Source organism: Leopardus geoffroyi, chromosome A2, assembly GCF_018350155.1.
Source record: "Leopardus geoffroyi isolate Oge1 chromosome A2, O.geoffroyi_Oge1_pat1.0, whole genome shotgun sequence".
NCBI classification, from domain to species: Eukaryota; Metazoa; Chordata; class Mammalia; order Carnivora; family Felidae; genus Leopardus; species Leopardus geoffroyi.
The window spans coordinates 134882245-134908707 of NC_059331.1; the positions used below are offsets into that span (position 1 = coordinate 134882245).

At 38.7% G+C, this 26463-nt stretch overlaps 1 protein-coding gene across 2 annotated transcripts in view; it reads left to right on the top strand.

Annotated features, from left to right (window-relative positions):
- Nucleotides 1–641: 641 nt before the first annotated feature.
- Nucleotides 642–26463, top strand: part of TES (testin LIM domain protein) — a 45377-nt gene continuing 19555 nt past the window's right edge. Inside the window, exons 1-3 of one of the 2 annotated variants that reach the window (XM_045495385.1) lie at nucleotides 642–837; nucleotides 1132–1324; nucleotides 25424–25509. In XM_045495385.1, the coding sequence (XP_045351341.1) occupies nucleotides 25424–25509 (86 nt within the window). In that variant the 5' untranslated portion in view covers nucleotides 642–837; nucleotides 1132–1324. The remainder of the gene's footprint in view (nucleotides 838–1131; nucleotides 1325–25423; nucleotides 25510–26463) is intronic. The other variant, XM_045495384.1, reaches the window with a different exon arrangement.

Here is a 26463-nt window from a genome sequence, read left to right on the forward strand (position 1 = left end):
CTCACACCATTTCAGGTAGCAGGGACAAAGGGCAAACCTCTACTTCCAAAGGAATGGCACAACCTGTCTCTGAAGTGATTCACGTCATCCCTGTTTTTGAACAATTGAATGCTAGGAAAACATACATACAATTCTGTTTATAGATCAGGGCTGTGAGATGAAGTTCTTTGCCAGTGCTTGGGTTTATGGACAAAAGCATTTGAGACCTGGTCACCTCTACAACTCAGTAGCGAAATTAGGGTGCAACGCCCATCACAGAAATCCCTAAAAGTCTCCACTATCTCTCGTCTTTGTCTTTGCTCCCAAAAATAAACCAAGAAGCTAACAGTGAGATAAGTACTCCCCAGGACACATATCTAAGGTCTCAGGCAAACACAGGTACAAGCTGCCAGAATGGAAAGGGTCTTCCTCATCTTCAGCTAGAGGCTGGGTGGACCCCAATTCCTTTGCGAGAGAATCTGCAGAAGCTCAGTGCACCCACAGAGACCAGGTCTGAGTTTCCCGAACTCGGCCCCGCCCCTCACCTTGCCTGCGACCAGCTTGGCTGCGAAGGTGCGTGCGGCGCTCGGTGATTGGCGGCCGCCCGGCAGTGCCCGGCTGCCATTGGCTGCCTGGGCCTCTTTGTTCCCGGGTCCCGCAGCAGGAAGGCTGCGGAGGACTGGGCAGCGGAAGTTTGACGGAGCCGGTGGAGCAGCTCCGGTAACTGGAGTCCCTGCAGATCCTCCCCCAGTACCCGCAGCGGAGCCAGAGGCCAGGCGATCCTGGGAGTGAGATCCCGGACAGGAGGAGGACCTCCTTTGACACACAAACATGGATCTGGAGGCCAAAGTGAAGAAGGTAGGGGGGCACGGACGGCGGGCAGCAGCCGCTTCACCTGCGCAGGGTGCCGCCCCCTGGCTGCGGGCAGCGGGTGGGGTGCACGGGCTGCCCGGCGCGAGCTGGCTCCGGGTCCCCTGTGCGCTGGCCCAGGTGCCGGTCTCTCCCGCAGGCAGCGGGAGTGCCTGGCAGCCCCACTAACTCCTGAAATCCGGGAGCGACAGAGAGTCCGGCGCGAGAGCTAGACCGGGCGCGGGACATTTCTTCCAGTCTAACCAAGTCCAACGGTTGAAGGTGTTTGAAACTTTCCTTTAGTCTGTTTCAGCTGCGCCTGTGCCTACCTAAAAAAAAAAGGATGAGGGCAGGGCAAGTTCGGGCGAGATCATGACACTTCTTCCTGTCTCAGGAAGTTCAACTTTATTAAGCCTTTGTGGTTTAGGAGCACTGATGTGACTTTGACAGTTCAGACCTCCTTCCCTCCCATCTTGGCGGAGCGTGTCTCTCAAAAGTGAGTGCTGATTTCATGCATTTCCTTCCTACTCGAGGCTAGTGATAACGTGACAAGTGATTTTTTTTTTCTTTTTTTGTTCATTATTGACTTCTAAAGCACTGCCTCCCTCTTAGTGCTTTATCTCTCAAAGAAAATGTTCTTCCATTTTGGCAGCTAGCCCCTAAGGAGAGATTGTCACTAGTGGTTTAGCATGAGGAGACGTTTCCGCAAGGCTGTCCACCGCGCCCCGTCTGCCGCCCCTGGGACTTCATGATCCACAGCCCTACCTGAGCTGCTCCCTGGTATGGGAGCTTCACGTCTCCTGGGAGAAAAGGGTGGGCACCAAACTGTGACTCAGAAGGAATGCTGATGTCACATTCTAGTGTAACATTCTTTGTGAAAGGTCTGGTTCCAGAGAATTGGTCCTGTTTACTTTACGGTAAATTTAAGCTAGCTGCCCTTTATCAAATAGGGAAGGAAGTTCTGCAGAGTGAGAGAAAGGGGGGGGGGGGGGGGGGGAAGAACTGAATTTGCTTCTCTTGCCCACTGTGGTTGTCAATATTGCATTATTTCATCTTCTAAAAACTAAGTTCCTGACTTGACTTGAGCATTAATTCTGTTTCATTCCCAGAAATGGATTTTTGAAAATGTAGGCAAATGCAAAATATTAGGTTAGGAAGATGTTGCAAAATGAAAACTTGCAGTAGAAAAACAGTTCATCACTTAGGACTAGAACCAGCCCTCAAAAAGGAATATAAGGACAGGAAAACATAATGTAAATTATTAATGTGACTGCATTCTATTCTCTTCCTGTTTGGTGTCTTATTCTTCACTTTTAAATGACACTAATATTTTTTGTTAATCTTGCTTGCCACTAGAAAAGCATTTTGTTGGCTGCTTAGTTAGCGTTCGGTTGATGAACACTGCTTATTTTTTCAAGTGGGTAAGAACTACTCATGTCTAAAATTTGAGGTGGGGTCTTGACTGTGCTTGTAAACATTGATACAAAAACGACTTTTTAAAAATTCGGCATCCTTTTGGGAGGGAGGGCTGAATAGGTGAAGCACAGAGGATTCTTTTTAGGGGTAATGAGACTATTCTGTACACCACCTCCATTGTTGATACATGTCATTATATATTTGTAAAAATGCATAGAATGAACAACACCAAGCGTGAACCCTAATATAAACTCTGAACTTTGGGGGATAATGATGTGTCAATGTAGGTTCATTGGTTTGTAACAAAGGTACCACTTTGGTGTGGGATATTGGTACAGCAGGAGGGTTTGGGGGGGGGGGTAGGTATAGGGAGGTATATGGGAACTCCATACCTTGTGCTCTGGAAGAGGATATGTACTTAAAACGGGGAGGGGGAGTCAACATTTAAAAGTGATTTTGAAATTATTTGGGACAAAGAGGAAGTAATTCTGAGGGAGAAAGTCCAAAGTTAAGAATTAGTGTCCTTACAAGGAAAACATCCAGACATTATTTAGAAACAATTTCCTTAGTTTCAAAATGTGGATTATGATAAAAAATGCCCTTTGATACGTGGTGTAACCTTTTCAACCAAGAACCTTATCCTTTTCTCTAATCCTCCTCTTCTCCTTCCTCCACGCCAAAGCAAAAAATATTCTATAAATTTAAAGCTCTTACAATGCCATGATGGTAACAAATCCTTGTTTCACTACCTTGTCATCACTGCTGATTCTCAGGGAAGAGTCCTCAACCCATAAATTGGAAACTATTAAAAGACCCCAAAATGTCCAGTTTGACCACCAGCCCTACCCTCTCTGTGCCTTTGTAGGACCCTTGACAGACTTGATATCGTGTGGATTCGACAAAAGTTTCCCAGTACAGAGTTTGGCCATCCTAGCAATACAATTCATAGCTGTAGCCATAATCTCAAAAAGAGACTTGCATTGCCTTTAGAAATTGTTCTCTAACATTCTGGAAGGAAACATTACAAGATTATCTCTGATCTACTAGCAGAGCCTTCTCACCCTGTTTTGCCACCTAGTTTTCAAGTCTCCCTTCTTTTTGGCTTGGGTGTACAAAATCAAGTAATAGTTTGAACAGACTTTTAAAAAAGTCAGGTTGGAAGTTGAAACAAAGACACAACCACTTAAATAAAACTAAATTAAGATACGTGGTATTTTTTTCTCTCTAAAACCCTTATACTGTTGATTTCATAAGGAGTTTTCCCCAGGCATATGAAAAATGTTACCTTTTTTTCCCATTAACATTTTGTATAAAAAGAATTAAAAAGGTTGTCTTGATTCCACAAAAACTTAGGCAGATGATACTATTACAGGATTCTTGGCTTATAAAAGAAGAGCTTGGTGTCCACATCATTTGCCCAGATTTGGATTAATTACCGGTCCCACCATCACAAAGACAAAGGATTTTTATAATTAGATTTTGCTATATTTTGTTTTGTTTGAAGCAGGCGAGCTGTTGCTAGGATGTAGAGCTAGTTTGGTTGTACAGAGTTTTTGTTTTAATAATATTTTAGAGTAGAATTTGACTTTCTTATGTCTGTGCCCTGCTTCTAAGTTATTTGTCTAGCTAGATCTCTTCCTTATGTCTTATGTCTCTTCATTATAATTGACTTCGTGTAAGTAGAGCCCGTGTCTGCTTGGAAAAAACAACGGCCTTTGAGAAGCAGAAACAGAGTCTCATTTTGTGGTGAATGGTAAATCATGGCCCAGAGCCAGCTGTTTTCCTCTTTCTTTGCTATGTTACTCTCCCATGAGAATCACTTTTTTCCCTTTAAAAACATACCAGAGAGAAAGAGAACTCCAATAATTTCCCTTATGCTGCCTGGAATTGCTGCAGGGCTTTTAATTTTACATCTTAGTTTTCACCTCCTTTTCTAACCTTTGTCTTTTGATCCTTCCTAACACCATACCTATTTTTCCTAGGACTCTCTTCTTTGTTTCTTTAATTTTATTTTAAGAAAAGATGAGATGCACTTTAACAATTACAGGTCACTAAAAATCCCCTTTCTCAGCATCCAAACTTGTTTTAAAAGCTTCTGTCATTAGCCAAAGAAAAATAGTAAAACCACGCGATGGCAGTTGGCAAGACTACTGAACCACGAAGATCATTTCCATTAGGAATTAGAATGAGACTTTTCTCATAGGTGGCCCTTGATTGAAGTAGAAAAGGTAAGTAAACGGTGACCTGGATGTTCAAATCTACAGTTGGATTCTCGGCTTGAAGCCATTCTTGCTGCGAGAATCATTGGCAAAGCTGGGGGTAATGGGAGGGCAAGGTACTGCCAGGGCTTTGCCTTAGAGGCAGTTACTCTGTCCCTCAGAACAAGTATAGAAGAAAGTGAAGTGGTCCTCAGCTGGGCTTTTATCTCTTCTAACCCATGGTGTGATTCATTACATTAATTGGATATGAAAAGTCACTTTCTCTAACTTGCCCTGAATATTGGTTTGAATAGAACTGTAGTAGGCTTTCTATTGATTTTGTTCCTTTGTGCTATCCTATGAAGTAGAATTGGGGATTTATATCTCTGCTGGCTGTTACCATGTCCCATCACCTTACTCCTTGACTTCGCTTTCTCATCTACAATACTAAATATTACTCATCCTTCAAGACACTCCCCTTCTCCCCCCACCCCACATGCTATCCTCCAGAAAATCTTTCTTCTTGTTCTAGCTAGATGCAAAATCTTTCTTCTGAATTCCCAAAGCTTGTTCTCTGTAACTCTTAGTACACTCATTCGTTTCTTCTTCTAGATTATGATTTTCTTCTTTCCTAAATTTCAAGCTTGGGCAATGAATTCTTATTCTATTTACACTTGTGTAGTTTTGTTTGTTGTTTAAAGCAATCTTACGAAGTAGACCTCAGCCTCATTTTAAGGATAAAGAAACAGGTGTGGATAGGTTCTGGCAGTTTCAGATGAACCTAAGTATGATCTTGAACTATAGTCTTCAGAGCCCATGCTCCTGCATCATGCCCTCTAGCCCTTGAGTCCTCTTATACACTTGCCTTGTTTGCTAAATATATGCTGAATGAATTACCCTTATATAAAAAGAGGAATAACCTAAAACACATTTCAACATTTTTGTTTAAAGGAATTATTTGGAAGAAGTGGTTTCTATTCCAATAAAATTACCACCCTACTGGTTTTCTATATTTTATTTATACTTTATCCATGTTATATGTTTGCCCTTTTGTGTAATTTGTCATAGACCTTCTTTGGACAAAGACAAAGCCTAAATAAAGTAAAAGTATTGTAAAAAGGGACTTCTTGGAGACTTTTACAAACAAAGAAATTTTACAAGTGCCAATCATATTCTGGACTGTATCCTCTAGGATTCTTCCAACTTCTCCTAGTAGCTTAATATGGTCCTTGAACAACAGTAACCCTGCGTTTGGCTCTCTGCTTTGGGATTTCAGTGACATCTGGAACTGTATAGAAGCACTCATGGGATGGGCTGTAGAAGAGTCCGTTCTCCCTGCTGAATCCCTGAGGTGACAGAAAGCCTTACTTATAGTATGGTAGGCTAAACCTTTCTATCCCCCAGTAGCAAAGTGCTCAGAGGGCCACTGGCACAGCAGACCAGAGAGCTAAGAATGTTGTTGTTGTTGTTGTCATTATTTTAAATTTCCCATTCTTGATTCAAGAAGATCTTTTAAGAAGCAATGGGAAACACCAGAATGATCAGTGATTTCATGAGGCTCTCCCTGAGCTATAGGATTGATTATACCAGCATTGTGAGCATGGCATTGACTTCATGGACCATCAGAGAACAACAAGGGTTACTGTGAGGGCCCTACTTAGTAGAAAGAGAATGATAAATTGGCAAAAGAGGACTCCTTCCTATGTTCTTTTTTTCTGAGAATTATAAGTAGGAATACAGTTTGGCCCCATGCTAATTTGAATATAATTTTTTTTTCAAACCATATTACCACAGTGTATTCAGAAAACAGAAAAGGTCAGTAAGTCCCAGTAAATGTAAAGGCCTATAGGGTATAGAAAGAAATATAGTATATTAGCTTTCTCACTTCTGCTTATCAGTGTGATGTTGATAAAATCACTCTGAGCTGAGTTAGTAGATCTTGGTCCACTCTAGGTTTTGTGATGTTGGCCACTTTGGATCTCAGTTTCCATATCTATAAAAATTAATAGGGGAACTGTGATTCTTTTTAACTGTGATAAATATTAGCAGTAGCCTACCAAGTAGACAAAGTTCCATGGTGCCTAAAAATCACACAAGCCAAGAATATATAAATATGTGTGATTTTAATAAAATAGTACAGTGTATAATGTTTAGGTAGTTCTGTGAATTCCATGAGGAAACCTATACATTAAACAATTTTTTTTAAAATATTAGCTATTTTTCAACTTGTTTTTACTTAATTTGCCTTTTTAATATTTGTGAGATATTTGAATACGTTAAGTTTGATTAATTTAAATGTGTAATAGGAAGCTTCAAATGCATAATAAACTGCTCCTTTACCATAGATCAAACAATTCTAGATGTGATATATCACTTTCCTTGGTATTTAATTACAGGTAGGTGAAAAATAATGGATTTTTTATTGTCTTTAAAAGTTCTCTCTCCTAAAATAAGATGATTTATTTCAAAATTATTAGTATTTTATGTGTCAAGCACTGCTCTAGACTCTGTGGGTGTAGCATGAACAGAAAAGATATGGTATCTTGTATCATAGAATTTACACTGCTAAAAGGAATTATAGAACAAAGTAAATGACAAAATAAATGATAAAAAGCACAACTGGGATTATACCCCTTAGTGAACTCCTTACAGGTCAGCAGTACACTAGATTTCTGACATAGAGAATGTGCAGTTTTAGTGGTAATTCTTAGTATCAGTTCCTGGTCTTGTAAACTTTGTAATTAGGAATTCTTCTTTATTTATCTTATTGGCAAATGGAAAATAAATGAGAAAGCAGCTCTTATGTGTTAGAATGTGAAAAAGCTCATGAATGGACAATGCTATAATTAGTTACAATTTTATGCCTATGAAGTTACACAAACTAAGTTCTTCCTGGTTACAAATGCCCTACAAGAGTCATTCCTGGGTTCTGTTTTCTGGTTGTGTCTTTGTTTGGTAACTACTGCCATGAAACTATGATTTTTTTAAAACTCTCTCGTTAGATCATTAATATATGGTAGGAAATTATTTTGCTCTTTACAGGGTGGTGACATTGAGAGAACATTATATAAATCGTGAATTATGAAATCAACTTTTTCAAGGAGACGAAAACAGAAAAAACTAACCAATTGAAAACAGGTTTCAAAACCTCATACATTTTCAAGATTTAAGGTGAACTGATAAGTTCACCTCTGCTCTTCGAGTAAATATCATGTATTAAAATTGGCCTTGAGCATTGTTATTAGGGGATTAAATGTAAAGGTTATGCTTTTCAGTTATCCAGCTCTAGTCTTTGGCTTTTGTGTAAAAGAGCTGTAGTCATATTTAGAGTTATTTCACCTGTTTTTTCTTAAGTGCCCAATCTACTCAACTTCCTACTTAAATAATAGGGAATTGGGGAGATAAGAGTATGCATGATTATAATTTCCTAATGCAAGTTCATGCTGTGACCCAAAAATGACTTAATTGCTTTTCTCTTTCTTCCTTCTCATCAACCACTATAATCACTACTCATTGCCTCTGACAAAAATATTAGGAAAGAACAGAAGGTGATTGAAAAAAGAACCACAAGAAACCCATGCAGTATATTTGGGGAACATGCTATGGAAGGTTCTTTGTTCCTATCACACTGAGTACATAGGTATAAAAATTGGTTGGTTCCAGGTATTGTGACTTTCTTTCTGGTCATATTTTAAAAAGGAGAAGAGCATAGTTTAAGATTTCCAATTTGTCTGGTCCTTAGGTATTCTGCAAGAATGCAGGACTGCTTGGGTTTGGGCCAGGCTTGAAGGGGGAGCTGTATGAGAAGCCAGGCAGCGAGGACCACTGAGATCTCATCTGCCAAATGACAGCAAGACTACTGCTATACAAATATGTTAAATCTCTGAAATGCTGGATCGTCCTCAGATTACAAGTGATTCAGCTGTGCTTATTATTGTGACATTCTGATCACCATGCAAAACTGTAAAAGAGGTTTCAGGTTGTCGTTTGCATAGTTTCTTATCTAAACAGTGAGCCTTGCAAAAAAAGAGGCTGAAAGCTCAGCACACATGCCTTGGTGCTGACTCCATTAGTAAGTGTGTAGCTACAGTGAATTTGCCCTTCCCTTGACTGAAGATAAAGTGATATCATGTTTCATTGCAAAATGATCATGCATATGTTAGGTGGATTTTTGTTTCTCTGAGTATAATATCTGAAAGTGTTGATAGAATGAGTCACAAAGTAAAGGTAAAGAATGTTTCTTCCTTCATGGGGTAGTGGCCTACAATAAAAATAATTGGGAGTTAAACAAAACAAAGTTACCCTTTGTTTTTCATAGAGAATATTAAAAGGGCAATTTAAATGTAAGATTACAAAAAGTAAATTCCATTCCTATCAATATCACCTGTTGAGTTTTATATTCCACAAAACACTGTGATAGCAGCTGTGGTAGATAAAACAAGGCAGGCAGGCAAACTAAACTGATATGTAAGACAGATATGTAAGTTAACTACAACACTGGATAGAAGGAAAGAAGTGCTGTAACACAGTGTTGCTCAAAATAGCTGTCACTGTAGAATCTGTCATGAGCCAATATTATTTAAATGTTTATTTATTTTGAGAGAGAGAGAGCATGCAAGCATGAGCTAGAGAGGGGCAGAGAGAGAGGGAGAGAATCCCAAGTAGGCTCTGCTGTCAGTGCTGAGCCCGACACAGGGATCCATCTCCCAAACCCATGAAATCAAGAGTCGAATGCTTAACCAGCTGAGCCACCTATGCGCCCCATGGACCAATACTTTTAAGAAAACACCATAAAAATGAATTACTAAAAGAAAAAAAAAAGGCAAATACAAGGCCAATTAAGAAATTATTAAGGGGAGGGGCACCTGGGTGGCTCAGTTGGTTAAGCATCTGACTTTGGCTCAGGTCATGATCTCATGGTTTGTGGGTTCGAGCCTCATGTCGGGCTCTCTGCTGAAAGCTCCTAGCCTGGAGCCTACTTTGGATTCTGTGTCTCCCTCTCTTTCCGCCCCTCCCCTGCTTGCACTCTTTCTCTCTCAAAAATAAATAAGCATTTAAAATTTTTTTTTACATTATTAGGGGCATCTGACATAAAATTTCTGTCAAATTGCTAATAATTCCTCATAGCTTACTTTCAGTTTCTTTATATGTCTCTTTACAGACTGATATCCAAGACTTTGCAGATTGCCACATTTTTGAGTAGCACTGCAATAATAGGAATACAGACGTCTAGTAAGAAGTCTCAGAAGCAGAAGTAATTAACTTGAATTGGGTGGATTCGGGAGCATTTTATGGAGGAAACAACATCCAAACTTAACTCCTATAGGATAAATAAGGTTCCATTAGGCAAAGAAGGCCCTGCAGGAAGAATAAATAGCATGAACCAAAGGAACACAGCTGTGAAAAGTCAGTAAGCCTTTGATAGTCATACCATTAACATTTTCAGTTTGACTCTTCTAAAATAAAGCCAAGGTACATGATCTACAGTGGTTTCTAATTCTACTAGGTTACAGGTTTGAATCGGGGAATTGTGTCACTGAGCTAGTACAGATGCCTACTGCTAAGGATCTATTTCTCTATCCTAACCCTGATTCTTATTTATTACACTATGTCATCTCTTGAAGTCCAGGAGGAAATTTCACACCGGAGTCTATTTTGTGTAGTCTGGATTTGGCTCCAAGTTGTGGGTTGGGACTACATTGACTCCACAGACCTTTCATCCTCCTTAGATCATTGAATATCTTAAGCAAAAGGCTGGAACTGTAGCGGGCATGCCCAACTGTAGGAACCCATTTTAAGCATCTGCTTGTGCCACAGCAGTCATATCTGACATCAAGGAGAGAAGTCCAGTCTACTAGTGACTATGAGGCTATGGCAGGGGTGTGAATGTTTAATACCTGGAAATAAAGAATTGGGATTATTACTTCAGTCCGCCACACATACCACAGTGGGATTGTTGAATATTGCAGGCTGAAGTATACTTTTCTGAAGATACCTCATGTATCAGCAGTCTACACAGTATCACAGACTACTGATTTTTCAGAGGCTCAGAGGCTCTTCTGAAAAATTATAAAGGAAAAGTAACCTTGCAGTATCCCTTATTTTATTTTTAGAGCATTTTTTTTAACGTTCATTTATTTTTGAGAGAGAGAGTCAGAGCGTGAGCAGAGGAGGGGCAGAGTGAGAGGGAGACACAGAACCTGAAGCAGGCTCCAGGCTCTGAGCTGTAACCACAGAGTCCGATGTGGGGCGCAAACTCACAAACTGTGAGATCATGACCTGAGCTGAAGTCAAACACTTAACCTAGTTAGTTACCCAGGCACCCTGAGCATCCTTGTTTTTATCCTTGTCATTCTTCTGTTAGCTTTTAGACTCAGAGCTCTCCAAATTCACTCCAGCTAAGTCATACAGTCTCCATGTGAAGAAATATAGAACTAATTTTTTTCTAGAAAATGGCAAGTTGCCAAAAGTTTTTAAGGAGGGGGGGTGGTGGCTACAAATCCTGACCTTTTAAATACTGCGACAAATTGAAAATAGAGTTCACAAATGTTCAAATGTTGCTCTGTGTTGGACTGTGCCGGGGAGGCAGAATAGAAAATTAACTGAAGAGAAATTGGCAGAAATTAAAGAAAGGTGAGGGAGGGAAGACAGATTTTGATGGCTTAATATCCATATTGCTTTTAAGATGTCCCAGGGAAAAACAATAGACATGTTGTTTGTTAGTACTTTTCTCCTGGATCAAGATGAAGTCAAGGCAGAGGATGGGATCATCCTGTGGGCCACTGTTGCTCACTGCACTGAACACAGGGACTTTAGAGGGAGCAGAACAGACTTTGATGTCTCCAGACATAAGTTTGAATCCCAATTTGATAGTCCCCTAGAAATTTGGACAAGTTTCTTAGTTTTCTTGGCTTCAGGAGAGCTTATCTATAAAACATGGATATTACTTCCTTTTTGGGTTATTGTGTAACTAAATAAAGCATATCTTGTAAATACTTAGAATGGTGTTAGCAATTGCTTTATCAGTGTTAATTAAAAAAACATTTTTTTTTTTTTTTTAGTGTTTACTTGCTTTTGAGAGAGACAGGATGAGCGAGAGAGGGGCAGAGAGAGAGGGAGACACAGAAACCAAAGCAGGCTCCAAGCTCTGAGCTGCTAGCACAGACCTGCATGTGGGGCTCAAAATGTTAAATCACGACCTGAGCCGAAGTTGGATGCTTAACCAACTGAGCCACCCAGTGCCCCAATCAGTGTTAATTATTAATGTTGTTAATGTTCCCTGATCAGTTTTTTTGTTTGTTTGTTTGTTTGTTTGTTTTAGTTAAGTAGACTTTGGCATCAATGAGTAAATGTTGGGAGAACCGAATTGCAGTGGTTATCAGCTTTACAATCCTGGATTCAGTTCTTTGCCCTGGCACTTACAAGCTGTGTGAATTTGGCAAAGTTACTTAACATTCTAAACCTCGGGATCTTGATCGGAAAATGGGTTACAACTATCTGTCTCACAGGGGTGTAAGGATGATTGAAATGAACATTTTAAAGCACAAAGTATGGTGCCTGAACAATAAATAGATGTATCATGATCATTATCAATAAACGCAATCTAGAAGGAAGAAAATCCTGCATAGATCTTCAAACCATTTAATAAGCACCTGAATATATCATCAACAATTTTATGACAGCACGCTCTCAGGATAAAATTGATACTTGGTGCTTTGTTGGACACAAAAAAATATCTAAAGTTCAACAGTTGGGATGTATTATATTATTCATTTAGTTTCCTTTTTGTAATTTTTAAATTTTGATTTTAATTTTTATAATAAAAGTAAAATTTTTTAACGTTTTATTTATTTTTTTTTTTGAGACAGAGAGAGACAGAGCATGAATGGGGGGGGGTCAGAGAGAGAGAGGGAGACACAGAATCCGAAACAGGCTCCAGGCTCTGAGCTGTCAGCACAGACATGCGGGGCTCGAACTCATGGACCGTGAGATCATGACCTGAGCTGAAGTCAGACGCCTAACCAACTGAGCCACCCAGGCGCCCCTAAAAGTAAAATTTTTTAAAAAATTTATTCATGTTTATTTTTGAGAGAGAGAATGAGAGAATACGAGTGGGGGAGGGGCAGAGAGGGAGATACAGAATCTAAAGCAGGCTCCAGGCTCAGAGCTGTCAGCATAGAGCCTGATACGGCTCCAACCCACAAATGGTGAGATCATGACCTGAGCTGAAGTTGGGCACTTAACTGACTGAGCCACCTAGGCACCCCAAAAGTAAAGATTTTTTAAGTAATCGTTCCTAGTACTTGTTTGAGCAGGCACCATGCGCTAGTCACTATAGGAAAGATTCAAAGCTATATCAATGAGGCTCTCAGGAGAGGGCATTTGATTTAACATGACTAGGTATTATGTTTTCCTAAACAGAATCTTCCTCAGAGATTTTGTGATAAATTGCAAAAATAGCCACAATATTTTGCAACACTTCCCATTAAAAAATGGAATCTATTTTCCTACCTTTGACTCTGGGCCGCCAAAAAAGTATGGTAGCAGTGATGTTGTGTGTGCTCCAAGCTTGGATGTCAACAGGCCTTGTCTCCTTCTACTTTCATGGAACCTTGCTGCTACTATGGAGCTAGCCTACCCCAGCCTGCTGGGGGATCAAAGACCACATGTAACAGATGAAATATCTCAGCTGAGGCTCCTCTAGGCCAGCTGTCCCTAGTTGACCTGAAAAGTGACGGCAGATGCGGTGAACCTAGCTGAGACTAGAAAAACCATCCAGCTAAACCCAGTCCAAAGTGCCAAACTGGAAAAGCCATGAGCAGAATATTATGATCATAAACTTCAGGACGAATGGTTATTTTAAGCCAGTATATTTAAGTACTGCTAGGCAGTCAATCATAATTTACACACCCTCTATTGTTAGAATGTAAGTCTTCTCAGCCTCCCACACTGAAAGCTACAGGAAGGGTCTTAGAAAATGCTTTTCTCACTCTGAGTTATCTTCATAGCCCTCTGTATGTGTGGAAAAAAAAAAAAAAGAATCAGGACACTGTAGCTTCCCTGACATCACTGGTCACTTCAGAATAGGCTGTTTCTAATATATCAGATCTACGTTTTATTTCTTTACTAATTGTTCTGTTTATGAAGATAAAGGAAACTTAAATTCATCTGCAACTGACATTTGATCCTAATTGTAAAAAGGTGGTACATGCATGTTTTGAAAGTGGTCTTTTTCCCCTGAACCCTAGACAAATTTAAAATGATGTCTGTGTACCTTTTGTAGCACAGAAATCTTTGGACTGTGGTCTAATTATAAAATAAAAAGCATGTGAATCTGTACCATTTCTCTAATGGATCAAACATCAAAAACCAAGTCAGGGGCACCTGGGTGGGTCAGTCAGTTAAGCAACTGATTCTTAATTTCTGCTCAGGTCATAATCTCATGGTTTGTGGGATCGAGCCCCTCTGTGCTGACAGTGAGGAGCCTGCTTGGGATTCTCTCTCCCCCTGTCTCCACCCCTCCCCTGCACGTGCTCGCTCACTCTCACTCTCTCTTTCAAAATACATAAACATTTTTAAAAAAGAAAAGAAAAAAATGGGTCAAAAATTAGTTAAGGCTCTTATGTTTACACAGAACACCACATGAACATAATTCTCTTGTTTTTCCAGAGTAAGGGATGGTGTGAAAAAACTATAGACAATAAGTAAATATGCATGCAGCATCTGGAATTAGGGTTTCCTACATCTCTCCCTGCCTTTCTCAGGTTCCGAGACCCCCAATCTGTGCTGTTAGACTTTGTTTTTGTTCTAAAGGCCCCTGACGCCAATCCTGGGCAAAAGTAGAAAATCCAAATCCTGTCATTTTGTACTTTTTATCCTCCCCCACTCCTCGTTGCCATTCCTATGCCTTCTCTCCATTGGCCTTTACTTTCTATGTTCCCTTGGATCCTCTGGCTTTCCTGGGCAGCCTCCTGGAATGGCGCTCTCAGCCAGTGCCACAAGCCTCCCCTTCTCTGCTCTGTGAGGACACACCTGCACTGCTCTCTCCCTGCCTGTGCTCTGATTAGATAAGCAGCTAGTGGCAATAAATAACACAAGTGCATAGTCATCTTCCCCACGCCCTCACTCATCTGTTATAACAGGTTACTCCTAAAGAAATGATACTCTAGCCTTTAGGCCTGGAAAAAATGATGCCAATATTCAAGTTTTAGGATATACAGAGTCTTAATAAAGGCCTCTCAATATACAGCTATGTGTGGGATACACTCTTTACAGTCAGCTGTTGAGGTAGTGACACAAGACCAAATTAGGATTGTTTGTTTGATCTAAATTCTTTCAAGGGACTACTACAGACGCCTTTTGGACTCAGATTTTTAAAATCCCTTTTATAGCTAATAATTGGGAAGCTTTGAGGGCTGTGTATAAAAGCACATGCCATTGCAGAGTCCTTCCAGGGAGCCGGAGCTCAGCCAATCCTATTGAAAAACTATTTCAGCCGCAATCATAACCTATTAATTGTGACATTTTTATAGCCTGCATTGTCTTTCTCAAAGTAACGGATTGAGAGAAGGCCTTTTTTGAGTAGAGTCTACAAAGGAGGTATTCTATTGGTGAATATTTCAAGCAACTTCCTTTAAGCAATAGAATAGAAATAATTTGATAGTAGTCAGCTCGAAACATGTTTATAAGGAACCAGCATAAACTGAACAGACAATACATTTTTAAATCATTTGCTTACCTAAAATGAGTGTAGATTTTTTTAAAAACCTAAATTATTTTTTCCATAGTAAAACTGTGAGGATACATTGGGTTTCAATAGGTAAGCAGTACTAGAAAAATAGTTAGGAATTGCTGACTATAAATATTACCTAATTGGAATTAAGTAATTTGCATCCTGACATCACAAAGAAGGGCTATATATTTTTTTCTTTTACTTAATTCCATCACCAGATAGATTTATGTAATAGAACAAAGTTTATATAAATCTTTTTCCATTTTTAATGTGGAGGAGGACTATGGCATATTATAAAAATAGTGAATTTTTTGTCTTAAACATATTTTTGAAATTTTCTTGCTAATCAAACCTGATATTCTGTATTCTATTTTATGATTGTGTTCTAAAACACAATAAATATGTGTGTATATATGTACTACACAAGTGTGTATATGTGCTGAGATTGATGGAAAATAAGACTGAGAGACTAAAAATCATATTCTACCCTGTCTTCCGGAAGACTGTTCCCTGGGCCTGACTGAGTAAATAGCTAACAGACTGAGAGGAATAAGAATATTTATATGTAAGGAGCAAAGCTCTGTGTTACTATGCCCATTTGATTGAAGAGACATTTAAATATTTGAAATGGAAAAAAATAAAGACAAGAGTGGTAGATAAGCACACCCTATACCCCTTCACTTTGTAATATGTCTGTCTCATCACAGATCACTTAGTCTTTGGATTTAAAATCAAAACAGAAAAGAGGTTGTGGAAGGAAGCTTCTAAGATGGCCACCATTGATTCCCAACTCCTAGAATTCATACTTTTGTCTATTCCCCTCCCCTTGAGTGGGCCGAACCTGGTCAGTTGCTGCCAAAGAGTGTGACGTGGCAGAAGTGATGGTATGTCCCTTCCGAGATTAAAGGCCACAGCTTCCATCTTGGGTGCTCTCACTCTCTCTGGGATCATTTGCCCTGGGAAAAACCAGCTGCCATGTCATGAGGCACCCCTGTGAGACAGCTTAAAAGTGTGTCTTGGCCCCAGTCAAGCTTTGTGATGCCTGCATCCCTGGCTGACCCTTGATTGCAATGTAGGAAGAGGCCCTGAGCCAGTCCACCTCATTAAGCCACTCCCAGCTGGCTGACTGTGAGATCATAAATGTTTATTTTCAGCCCCTAACTTTTGGGGGTAATTTGTAACCAATACAGAGATTTTCCATTATAAATGTAGAAATTTCGTGATTTGAAAAACATGACAAGTATTACTTCAGTTTTTGCCTCATTATATCACCCCTGGGCATTATATGGAATCTTTTATATGATGTATAAATACATAACGTAGCAAATAGTTTTTAGTATTAATGATAAGTCTACATATTTTGAATAAAGATCTTTCAAGTTTGAGACTTAAGTTTTCCATTTGTATTTCACTGTTTCTTTTTGTTTTTATTTTTCACTTTTATTTTTTCCAGGGGGTGATATAAAAATACTTTGGATTCATTGTTTCTTTTAAAACATTTTCTCTCTTGTTATACCATTGGAAGAATCCTATTTTGCATCAGGATCCTGGAGATTTTCCTTGACCCACACCCTATTCTTTTGAGGGTCCTCTTGCATGTGTGAATAATCACCTCAGGGCCTTTAGCATTAGTGCAGCTGGTGTCCAGACATTCAGGTTCCTTGTCATCAGTCTCACATTTGTCTAAGAAGGAGGAGCTCCGGCTAGTGACGAATAGGCAGTCTTTGAGATCAAAACCTATTGTTCCAGAGGAGTTACAGATGAGGAATATTACTCATTTAAATTATTATTTGTCTTCAAACTCTCATTTTGGAGAAGAAAAAATGATGACTTTGTAGTTAAGAGCTCAGGATTTGGAGTTATAATTGCTAAGATTCAAATCTCACTTCTGCCACTTGCTAGCGGGGCAGTCTTAGACAAATTACTCAATTTGTCCAAGTCCCAGTTTCCTCGTGTGTGAAATTGGGAAGATTAACCTTTCCCATAGGTTGTCTTGTGAATTAAATGAAATGGTGTCTGTATTGTGCCTGGCAGTAGTAACATCTTAACAATTGGTGGTGGTGGAGGTGTAAATACCACTGTCATTAAGTATAAAAAAATATATAATTAGAAATGTTTCAAGATATCATACCAGAACTAAAATTCATTATTGATTTGTAGAAGAAAGCAGCAGGATCTACTTCTGATCTTGTCAAAAATTTACCATAATTACTGAAGTTGTATAGCTATCTTAGGTAATCTGCTGCATCTCAGACTGGAAATAGACAAATTGCCTTGGTGACAGTCCCTGTGTCACTTACTTGATACTGGTACTGCCTTAAGAAATGTAGGGACAGATTGAGTGGGAGTTATCTATTTAATTTATTAAAGTTCCAGGAAGACTGACACAGTACCTCCAGAATAGAATTTATTATAAACTATTTAGGCCGAAAGATCACTTGTTTCCTTTTTTCCTAATACAATAATCTGTGTGATGGTTTACTACTGTGTGCGAACAAAAAGATGTCACTCCATTTGGCTCACAGTGGATTTTATGATATAGATTCATGTAGGGCTCTGGCTTTGAAAGTTATGGCACTGAAAAACTGAAGGAATGTGGAAATGAATTGTGGAATCTACAGTGAAGAGTTTTATTCCCATTTGTAAGTGCTATTGACAGCTGAAGACTGTTAATTGATTATTCTATTCTTGAGCTATAATCCTTGGTGTCAAGTTAAAAATTATATTGATTTCTATTTTCAAAAAACTAATTTACTCTTTATCTAATCCAAGATCTTTCCATGTTCATGACCTACATTTAGGCATTAGTGGTTAAGAATGGGTCTTCTGCAATACAGCTGACCTGAGGCAGTTAACAATTCTCTGCTCCAGCTTTTCATCTGTATGAAAATGCACATAATAATTAATAGTACTTCAGACTTTCATAGGTTTGCTGTGAGGATAAAATGAGATGATCCGTGTAAAAATCTTAGAACCATGCCTGGCAAAAACCACCCCTACCACAGCTTTCTTCTTTTTCTTCTTTTTTAAAAAATTTTTATTATTTTAATTTTTATTTTTTTGAAAAGCAATGGGAGTTCCTGGAGTAAAAGTATCATGTTAAAAGGTCATTAGATAATTAAGACCAGTATTAAATAAATAAATAAATAAATAAATAAATAAATAAATAAAAACTTTCTGGCATTTCTGTCAAGCTCAGCCTCCATGACAAGCATCAGGAGTTCAAATATGAGCAAGAAACTTGTAGTCTAATGGGGTAAACTGATGTGTAAATAGTCATAGCGTAGTGGAAAGGGACTAAATAATAGACTGATAGGAATTTAGAACTTGGCTGAGAATAGTCCAAGAAGGGCATCACGCAGTAACTGATGTTTGGATTAGGTCTATAGAAAGTAGGATTTTGCCAGATGGAGGGGAAAGGGAATGAGATCCAGCAAAGGGAAAAGCTTTTCTGGAAGCAGAGGTTTGCAAGGGAGGTGTGGGTTGAAAACCAACTTCTCTGCAATGCTAAGGCATGTCGAATTCATTGAACTCATTGAATTCATTGAACTCATCTAACAAGTGGAATGTGGTGATCATCTTTAGGTTTTATTAAAATAATTTTGAGAGTGGCAATAGGATGCTTTCAAATGGAGTGGTCAGCTAGGAAAGTGTTGTCCCAGGCTGACCTGATAGAAGTTTGAACATTGAGCAGTGGAGTGGAGGTGAGGAAACAAACCATGTAGTTTTTAGAGGACAGACCAGCAAGACTTGGAGCATAGTAAGCATGGCTAGACAGAGATAAGGAGGACTCTGGGCCCCAGTTTGTGTGACTAGGTGAGTGGTGATGTCTCTTTCTTCATTCTTCCTCTTATGTATTTCAAACTTTAGTGAGAGATGCACAGGTTTTGTTCTTATAAGCAAAGAAAAAGATAGAGCAATTTTATTAGAAATGATTAATAGTAGCTCTTAATCATAATAAATTATCTCTTTGTATTCTCATCTAAGAAATTTGCCAAACTATAAAAGCTGAAAGATACCTCTATTTTTATATTTAAGTCTGGTTTTCTGTGTAACCTAGCCTTTTTCTGGGGGTGGAGGTGGGTATTGCCATTGTTGACAGAGCTTGGAAAGCAGCCAAAGAACAAAAAATGGAAAACATTTTAAGTTTTTGTGTCACAAATTAATCAAAATGAATTGATTCAGGTGGGGAGAACTTCACAGATCACAGATCAGTTTTCTAAAAGAGCTATGTACTGAGAGAGATCATTTTTTGGAAATGTAGTTCCTTTGTTCAGAATATTCATTTATATAAGCAAGATCTAAAATGCTCTTTAAGAATATAATATGAATATATGTATATATACATATGTGATAGGTAGGTAAATAGGCATGTACATGTACAGAGAGAGAGAATTTATGTATATTTCATGTAATCTACCTTGGTCTGCTTCATTCCAAAATGATTAAAGAAGTCTTAGTAACACTTGCTTGTTTAGTAACCACATATGATTCTTTGCTCCGGAGGGAAATTTGGTTATGAAAACAGCATGAATCAGATGATCTCACCCTGAATGCTGCATAATATCTTCCAGATTCAAATTATCTCTAAATCAACTCAGACCATGTTTGAAATACCAGATGTTCCGTAACCTTCTTTCCTTTTTCTTTAAAGTATCTGACATGCAATAGCCTTTCCTGGGTCAGAAGGGTCACTTGAAATGTTGCCAACCTATCTGGTTACCTGAAATTATGAATACAGAGAAATCGATCCCATTTCTTATCCTAGAATACTAAGCAGGGGACAAGGGGTGTTTGGAGGCACAGATCATGGTAATGTAAGTTCTGGAGCCTATAGTTAAGGATATTTTAAAAACCTTACTTGTCTAGGACTAGCATTTCAGGATAAATACTATAGTCATTTTTATTTTTTCAATTGACTTTGATAGGTATTCCTAAAGCCTGACCATAGCTTTTCCAAATATAGTCAATCTAAAGGATCTGTTTTTTTGGACACTGAAGAAGAAAAATTAATCTGTCATATCCTTGTATTGACGCTGGCCAGAATGTGTTACTAAAATTGTATGAAGTAAGTAGAGAGCTTTGGGACCTGTGTGCTTATGAAAAACATGTGTTTTTAGGCACCAAGTGTTGATTCTGCAGGGAATACCATATCACATTTGCTACTAAAATGATTACATGTAACAGAACTGTATCTCAGCTCTCAGAACTTATTTTTTTTTTTGTTTCCTATATAAACAACTCCTCCACACTGAATTCCAAAGGATTCTGACCAATAAGAGGCAATAATCTATTAGCTTTCTCAAATGACTACTGTCTATTTAGTGTTTAGATGTTGAGCAGATGACTATGCCGAATAACAGACTCAGGTAAAGTTAATCTGAAACATGATTTACAGTCATAATTTTAGAATTAAAAAGTTTGTTAGAGTTAATCTAACTCAATCCCTTCATTTCATTATCCACATGAGGAAATCCAGAGAAGAAAATGACTTCTGAAATCCCTAGGCCTAGCAGTAACACCTGGGGACCAGACCACAGTTTTCCAACTCCCTTGAGTGCTCTTTCTACATTTTCACAGTTCTCTGTTTAGCCAAGTCGTTCTTGATCATTTCCTTAATACCTGGGATGACTAATTCTCACAACATATTACCTATGAGGACACATATCTTGGTGTTTATATTAGTCCAGGGATCTGGACTTCACTTTCCAAACAGCCAGGTTGCCAGCACTTTCTGGGCCCTCACTCCCCTGCACACACTCTGGGTGTCATCAAGTAACACCTTGTCTGTTCTTACTCCTCACCAAGAATTCTCAAGCGCGGACACCTGGGCAGAGAACAACCTATAAGATCTGGATGTCTGAGAGTAACCACCAAGGCTCTTGAGGAAAGAAGGATGCTAACCAGAGGGTTCAGCCTGTGCTAAGAATAAAGGGGAGGGAAGAAGTCTAGGCATAAGAGTCCGGGGTCCTACACTTCAGGGAATCCTCAATACAGAAGTGAAGGAGGGAGAGAAATTGGCTGAGCCCTTAGGGTAAATAGAGTTCCATACTCTTGCACTGGAAGAGCCAGGGAATCTCAGCTTCTGTGACCTCTGACCAAAAAGGTCTGGAATGGGAGAAACTGCTCGAGGCAGCTCTGGCTCTGAAACTCATTTTACTATAGAGTGGAATTTGTACACTTGCCTTCACGTGATATGTTTGACTTGGGAAGGGAAGGATAGCAGATGCCTAGATGCCTAAGTTGTGGCAGAAACAGAAACAGAAGAAATTTGCCTCATACCAGTAGAAATATATCTGCTCTGGTACAATTTTATCATATAAATTGGATTTAACAGGATTAGAGAACACATTGCATTCTAGATGTGGAACTAGGCACACACTAGAGTGTGAACCACATTTCTTGGTTATTAGTGGCACTATGCTTTTTTATCCTAACAGAGGTTTATAAAGAGGGTAAGAATATGGAAGTTCTCACCCAGTAAGTGGCATGGGTTAGAGATCTTCATTGCTGGGAATCAAGCAGGTTTTTTTATACCTATATATTTATAGCTATAAAAATAATTTCTTTTAATGAAATTCTTCTAGGAAAACAAGTTCATTCCCAGTGTGAAACTTACTAATCTTGATAGCTGCGAACAATGGTTTTAAAAACTAGGTGTCTTTTTTATTGTGGGTTTATTTTTAATTAGAACTACTTTCATTGAATTGTGGCAGGAGAGTGTATCATACTGCCATGATCTCATTCCACTCTCCTTCATGCTCCTGTTCCCTCTCTATGATACTTTTAGAGTCCCCTCACAACTTGTGTCTGAGTGTTTGGGGAAGATGAAAGTGTGTGTGTGTGGAGAGGTGGGAGGGAAACTTTCTTCAGGTGGTCATAAACCGTGGTAGGAGGAACCTGTATGGAGACTTAGCTGGCCTTCCAGGCAAGCCAGAGTGGGTGGAAGAACACAGGAGCAGTGCTTTCTGAGTTCTCCCGGCAGGCTGCAGAGCCATTTTCTCAGATTACGTCTTCTTTCAGAGTCAGGTGTTCTAATCTCCCTGAGGGGTCCCCTCTGTGGCTTGGCCAGCAGAGCTTGAGGGGTGGGTGCTCTTGCTCCCCAACTCCCCACCCAGTGCCTTTCTCTAGTGCTTCTTCCTTACCAGTCTCATCCTTGGAAGATTATTTTTTTCCTTGGGAAAAGGAAAAGATAAGGTGAAAACAAAACCCCACTCTGCCTGTGGCAAGTCTGGTCCTATCACCTTTTGAGTGCTCTGAGGTGTCCCAGCTCTAACAATTCCCGCTTCTGCCACAGACCTTCGCATAACTGTCCCCTCACCTTGAATGTGCTTCCTCCCCCTCCCCCTCCCCCTCCCCACTGACTTAGGAGCCGCTCATCCTTTCAGCGCAGTTCAAGCAATATTTGTTCAAAACAGCCTTCCTAACCTTCCTGACAGATTCATATCTTCCCGATCTAGAGCGCTCAGGCACCTGCATTTCTAGCCCTTTCCCTTTAAACAGAGATGGGCCAGGAAATCTTTGGAAGCCGCAGGGAAGTTCCACCAAGGCACTGAGTGGAGGGCCTGCCACACATGGGGTGTGAGATCAGCGTGCTGTTGACTAGCTGCACAGCCAGGGCAGAACTGCTCTCTTGATTTTCCTTTCCTGGCCTCTTACACCAGGGGGGATGCCCAGGCCTGTCCAGCAATAAGAGCATGTGGGCCACTTTAAAAGACATGTTCGTGAAACATCACCAGTTCTAATAATCCTAATAGATAAACTGATAACTATTTTAAGAGGAATAAAAAGCAGGTAGGAAGGAAAAAATTTGGCCCTTTCCAATGCTGACTTTATGTTGGCAATGAACTACGCTGGGCCTTACTGTCACATCTCTGCTGACCAAGTAGGGTTCTGGTTATATTAGCTAAGCTTCCAAAATTCATTCAGAATTCGAGAACGAGATGGTATTTTTCCACTGTGCTTGCTGTATTTTATTAAGGCCAGTGTTGCTCAGACCAGGTGATTCAGATTTGAAGGCAGGTAAGAATTTGTTTATTATTAATTTAATTCCATATGTGTGTGCATATATCTGTCATGAGATAAATGTATTTCTTACTGTGAATGATGCACAGGAGAGTTTAGAAGCAGCTGATTTGAGCTAAGCTATGTGATTAAGTCTTAATAACGTCATCTTAATTTTCATGTGGGAGCAGAGTTTGGCAGGAGATGAATGGAACACCGTATGAAGGAAATCCATACACCAGGTGGATTCAGGATTCTTAACTCTCCTGTAATGGAAAACTTGAAAGAGCTTGAAAAAGAATACACTTTTTTAGATTTGCTGTTCATTTTAGTCTGGATATCGTAATGGAGAAAATTCTTTAATTACATTCCTTACAAAAGACCAGAAAATTCAAATAATCAGTTCCTCTCTCTCTTTTGCTTAACCCATTTTACTTCCGTAGTATGAGCTGTGATCACTAGCGACAAGGAAACAATTTAATTCCTTAAAATAATAATAATAATAAAGTGTCATCTAGTATTAAAGTATATAATTTCAACATCTTTTGAAAATTGGTAATGGGGGCATGGCAAAGGTGATGAAATTTAGTTAATAATGGACAGTTTGAGATGGTATGACTTAAAAATAATGTGGGTTCCCCTGAGCAGCTGGGTAGATCTTCATTACGGTAAGAGGATGTGGTCATTTTCTTCAGAGAAAAAAAGGAAGGGCTTCATCTAAACTTCAGGGCATGGTCAGACTGAGCTTTCAAGGAACAAATTATAGTGTGGTTTAGATTACGTAGCAAAAACACAACTTGGCAAAGTTACAAAAGGGTGTCATGGTAGAAAATCTATTGTTTGTCCAGCTTGAACTCTTACCCCAGGCACTAGCTGCTAAGGAATTTGTTGGGAGTCACTGATGTGATATTTAAAACAGAGTAGCCTGGTCGCTGGTGATTTGCCAATGGGATGATATAAAGTGGGCTGATCTTTAATATCAATAGTTGGGTAAAAGAGCTTACATTGCCTTCTTGGGTCCTTCCCTCATCTGCACTCTTTCCTCTTTTGTTTATTAAGTCATGTCTCAGTAAGTTCCCAAGGATTGTTGTTTATTGTGATTAAAAAATAGATTGTTATAATTAGGGCAGTAGTACACCCCCCCATTCCCACCCCAGGCATAAAAGCACAGGCTTTGGTGTCAGAAAGACCTGGACTCAGATCACTTCTCTACCATTTATTTACATGTTGGTCTTAAGCAAGTTCTGTAACCTTCCTGAATTTCAGTTGTCATCTCTAAAATAGAGAATAATATTGCTTATGAGATTTTATAAGGTTTTGATAAGTGCTTACCTCTATTCCTTGCATTCAACATATGTTATTGCTATTATACTTATAAATAATAGCATTTTGAATGTAATAAATATAGAAATAATGAACAAAATTGACCATATGTTAATAAAATAAATGAATAATAAATAATAAATGAAATAAAATTATTTGAATCAGAATTCCTAAAATCTTTTTTATATTCCTTGTTTGCTAAAAAAAATATGTCATTTGGGGACAGGCTTGCTTCCCAAGCTCTGGCTCTTTAACTCCCTGTTCCTATTGCATACAGGGCATTTAGTGACCAAAGAAATAAATTCATGACTTTTTGCAACTTGCAGTATTTGTAGTCCTCTAAACAGTTGTATTCTGATGCTTTTCCTTTCATGAAAAAATCAGTAAGAATACAAGGTATGTTGGGTAGGTATTTGGAGTCCCCATATCCATACCTAAGTGTCCTCATTGACCAAACAATGTGATACTCATAAAAGATTTGTTTGAAACTTCTATCAACAGGAGTGGTCATATGTGGAGTTTAAGAATCAAAACAGATAAACATAGGGGAAGAGAAGCAAAATTAAGATAAATACAGAGAGGGAGACAAACCATAAGAGACTCTTAAATGCAGAGAACAAACTGAGGGTTGCTGGAGCAGTATTGGGTGGGGGGAATGGGCTAAATGGGTAATGGGCATTAAGGAGGACACTTGTTGGGATGAGCACTGGGTGTTATATGTAAGTGATGAATCAGTAAATTCTATTCCTGAAGTCATTATTACGCTATGTGTTAGCTAACTTGGATTTAAATTTTAAGAAATCTTAAAAAATTTTAATTTAAAAAAAAAAACAGGAGTGGTTAGTAGAATTAGAAGGACAGTTTATTGAATTTTTTAGATTTTTAAAAAATGTTATAACACACATTGTTTTCTACTTAACAGATGGGCTTAGGTCATGAGCAAGGATTTGGAGCTCCCTGTTTAAAATGCAAAGAAAAATGTGAAGGATTCGAACTACACTTCTGGAGGTAATGTTTTGAAAATGACAGCCACATTAGTAATTTCTGCTCTTTGGCACTGCTTCCTCAGACAGTGGAGATCTCTTATAAATTCTCTAGCATGGTTGTTAAGTTGTAGATCTGTCATATTCTTTTCTAAAAAATAAAGGCTAAAGCTATTCTGTTTTCCTACCATTAAGTGTGACTGAGCTAATTGGACCATCGTAACTATATTTGAAATTGTTTATTTGCTGTCCTTCAGATTTCCTATGAGTCTAGAATACTGAATTTACGCCTCTTTCCTGAGTGGCAGATAAGTTTATGGTAATCTTCTAGGACTGTTTATTAATTATAATTCTTTTCTTAAAAATTGATAACTTTGCACATTTTACCTATATATTTGCAATAAACAATAAATATGATTAAGCACTCATGTGCTGGTTGTCAGGACATAGACTGGTATCTAAGGACTCTTCGAAATTTTTAGCTTTAACACTTGAATTAAAAAAATAATTCATTGCCATCATTGGCTTGTATCAAGTTCAAATATATGGAGGACAAATGTTGGTGGATCAAAATGTGAATTTTGTGTAGATCTTATTTACATATTTTAAAGTAATAGTGTATGTTATATAAACCTAAAAATTGGTATTTTAAACCTGTTCTTATGAAGAATGTAAATTTTGTTCATCAATGGCTGTCAAGACTATAATGGTAGTTGATCTAAGTCTGTTCAAATTAGAATCAGCACATCATTGTTAGAAGAAAAACGTTAAAGTGATCAACTATACATTATTAGGATGTCAGATGCCTGGTTAGAATAAGTCTCACTCGAGAACAATTTCTGTGCTGCATATTTCCATGGAAAACTCCCTAGAATAAAAAATTTCATCAGCTATTGGGATTGTGTACAATGTAAGTTATAGGAGAATATAAACAATTAAAATTTGAGATATTAGGTTCTTTTAAAAGCTAGTTTATTTA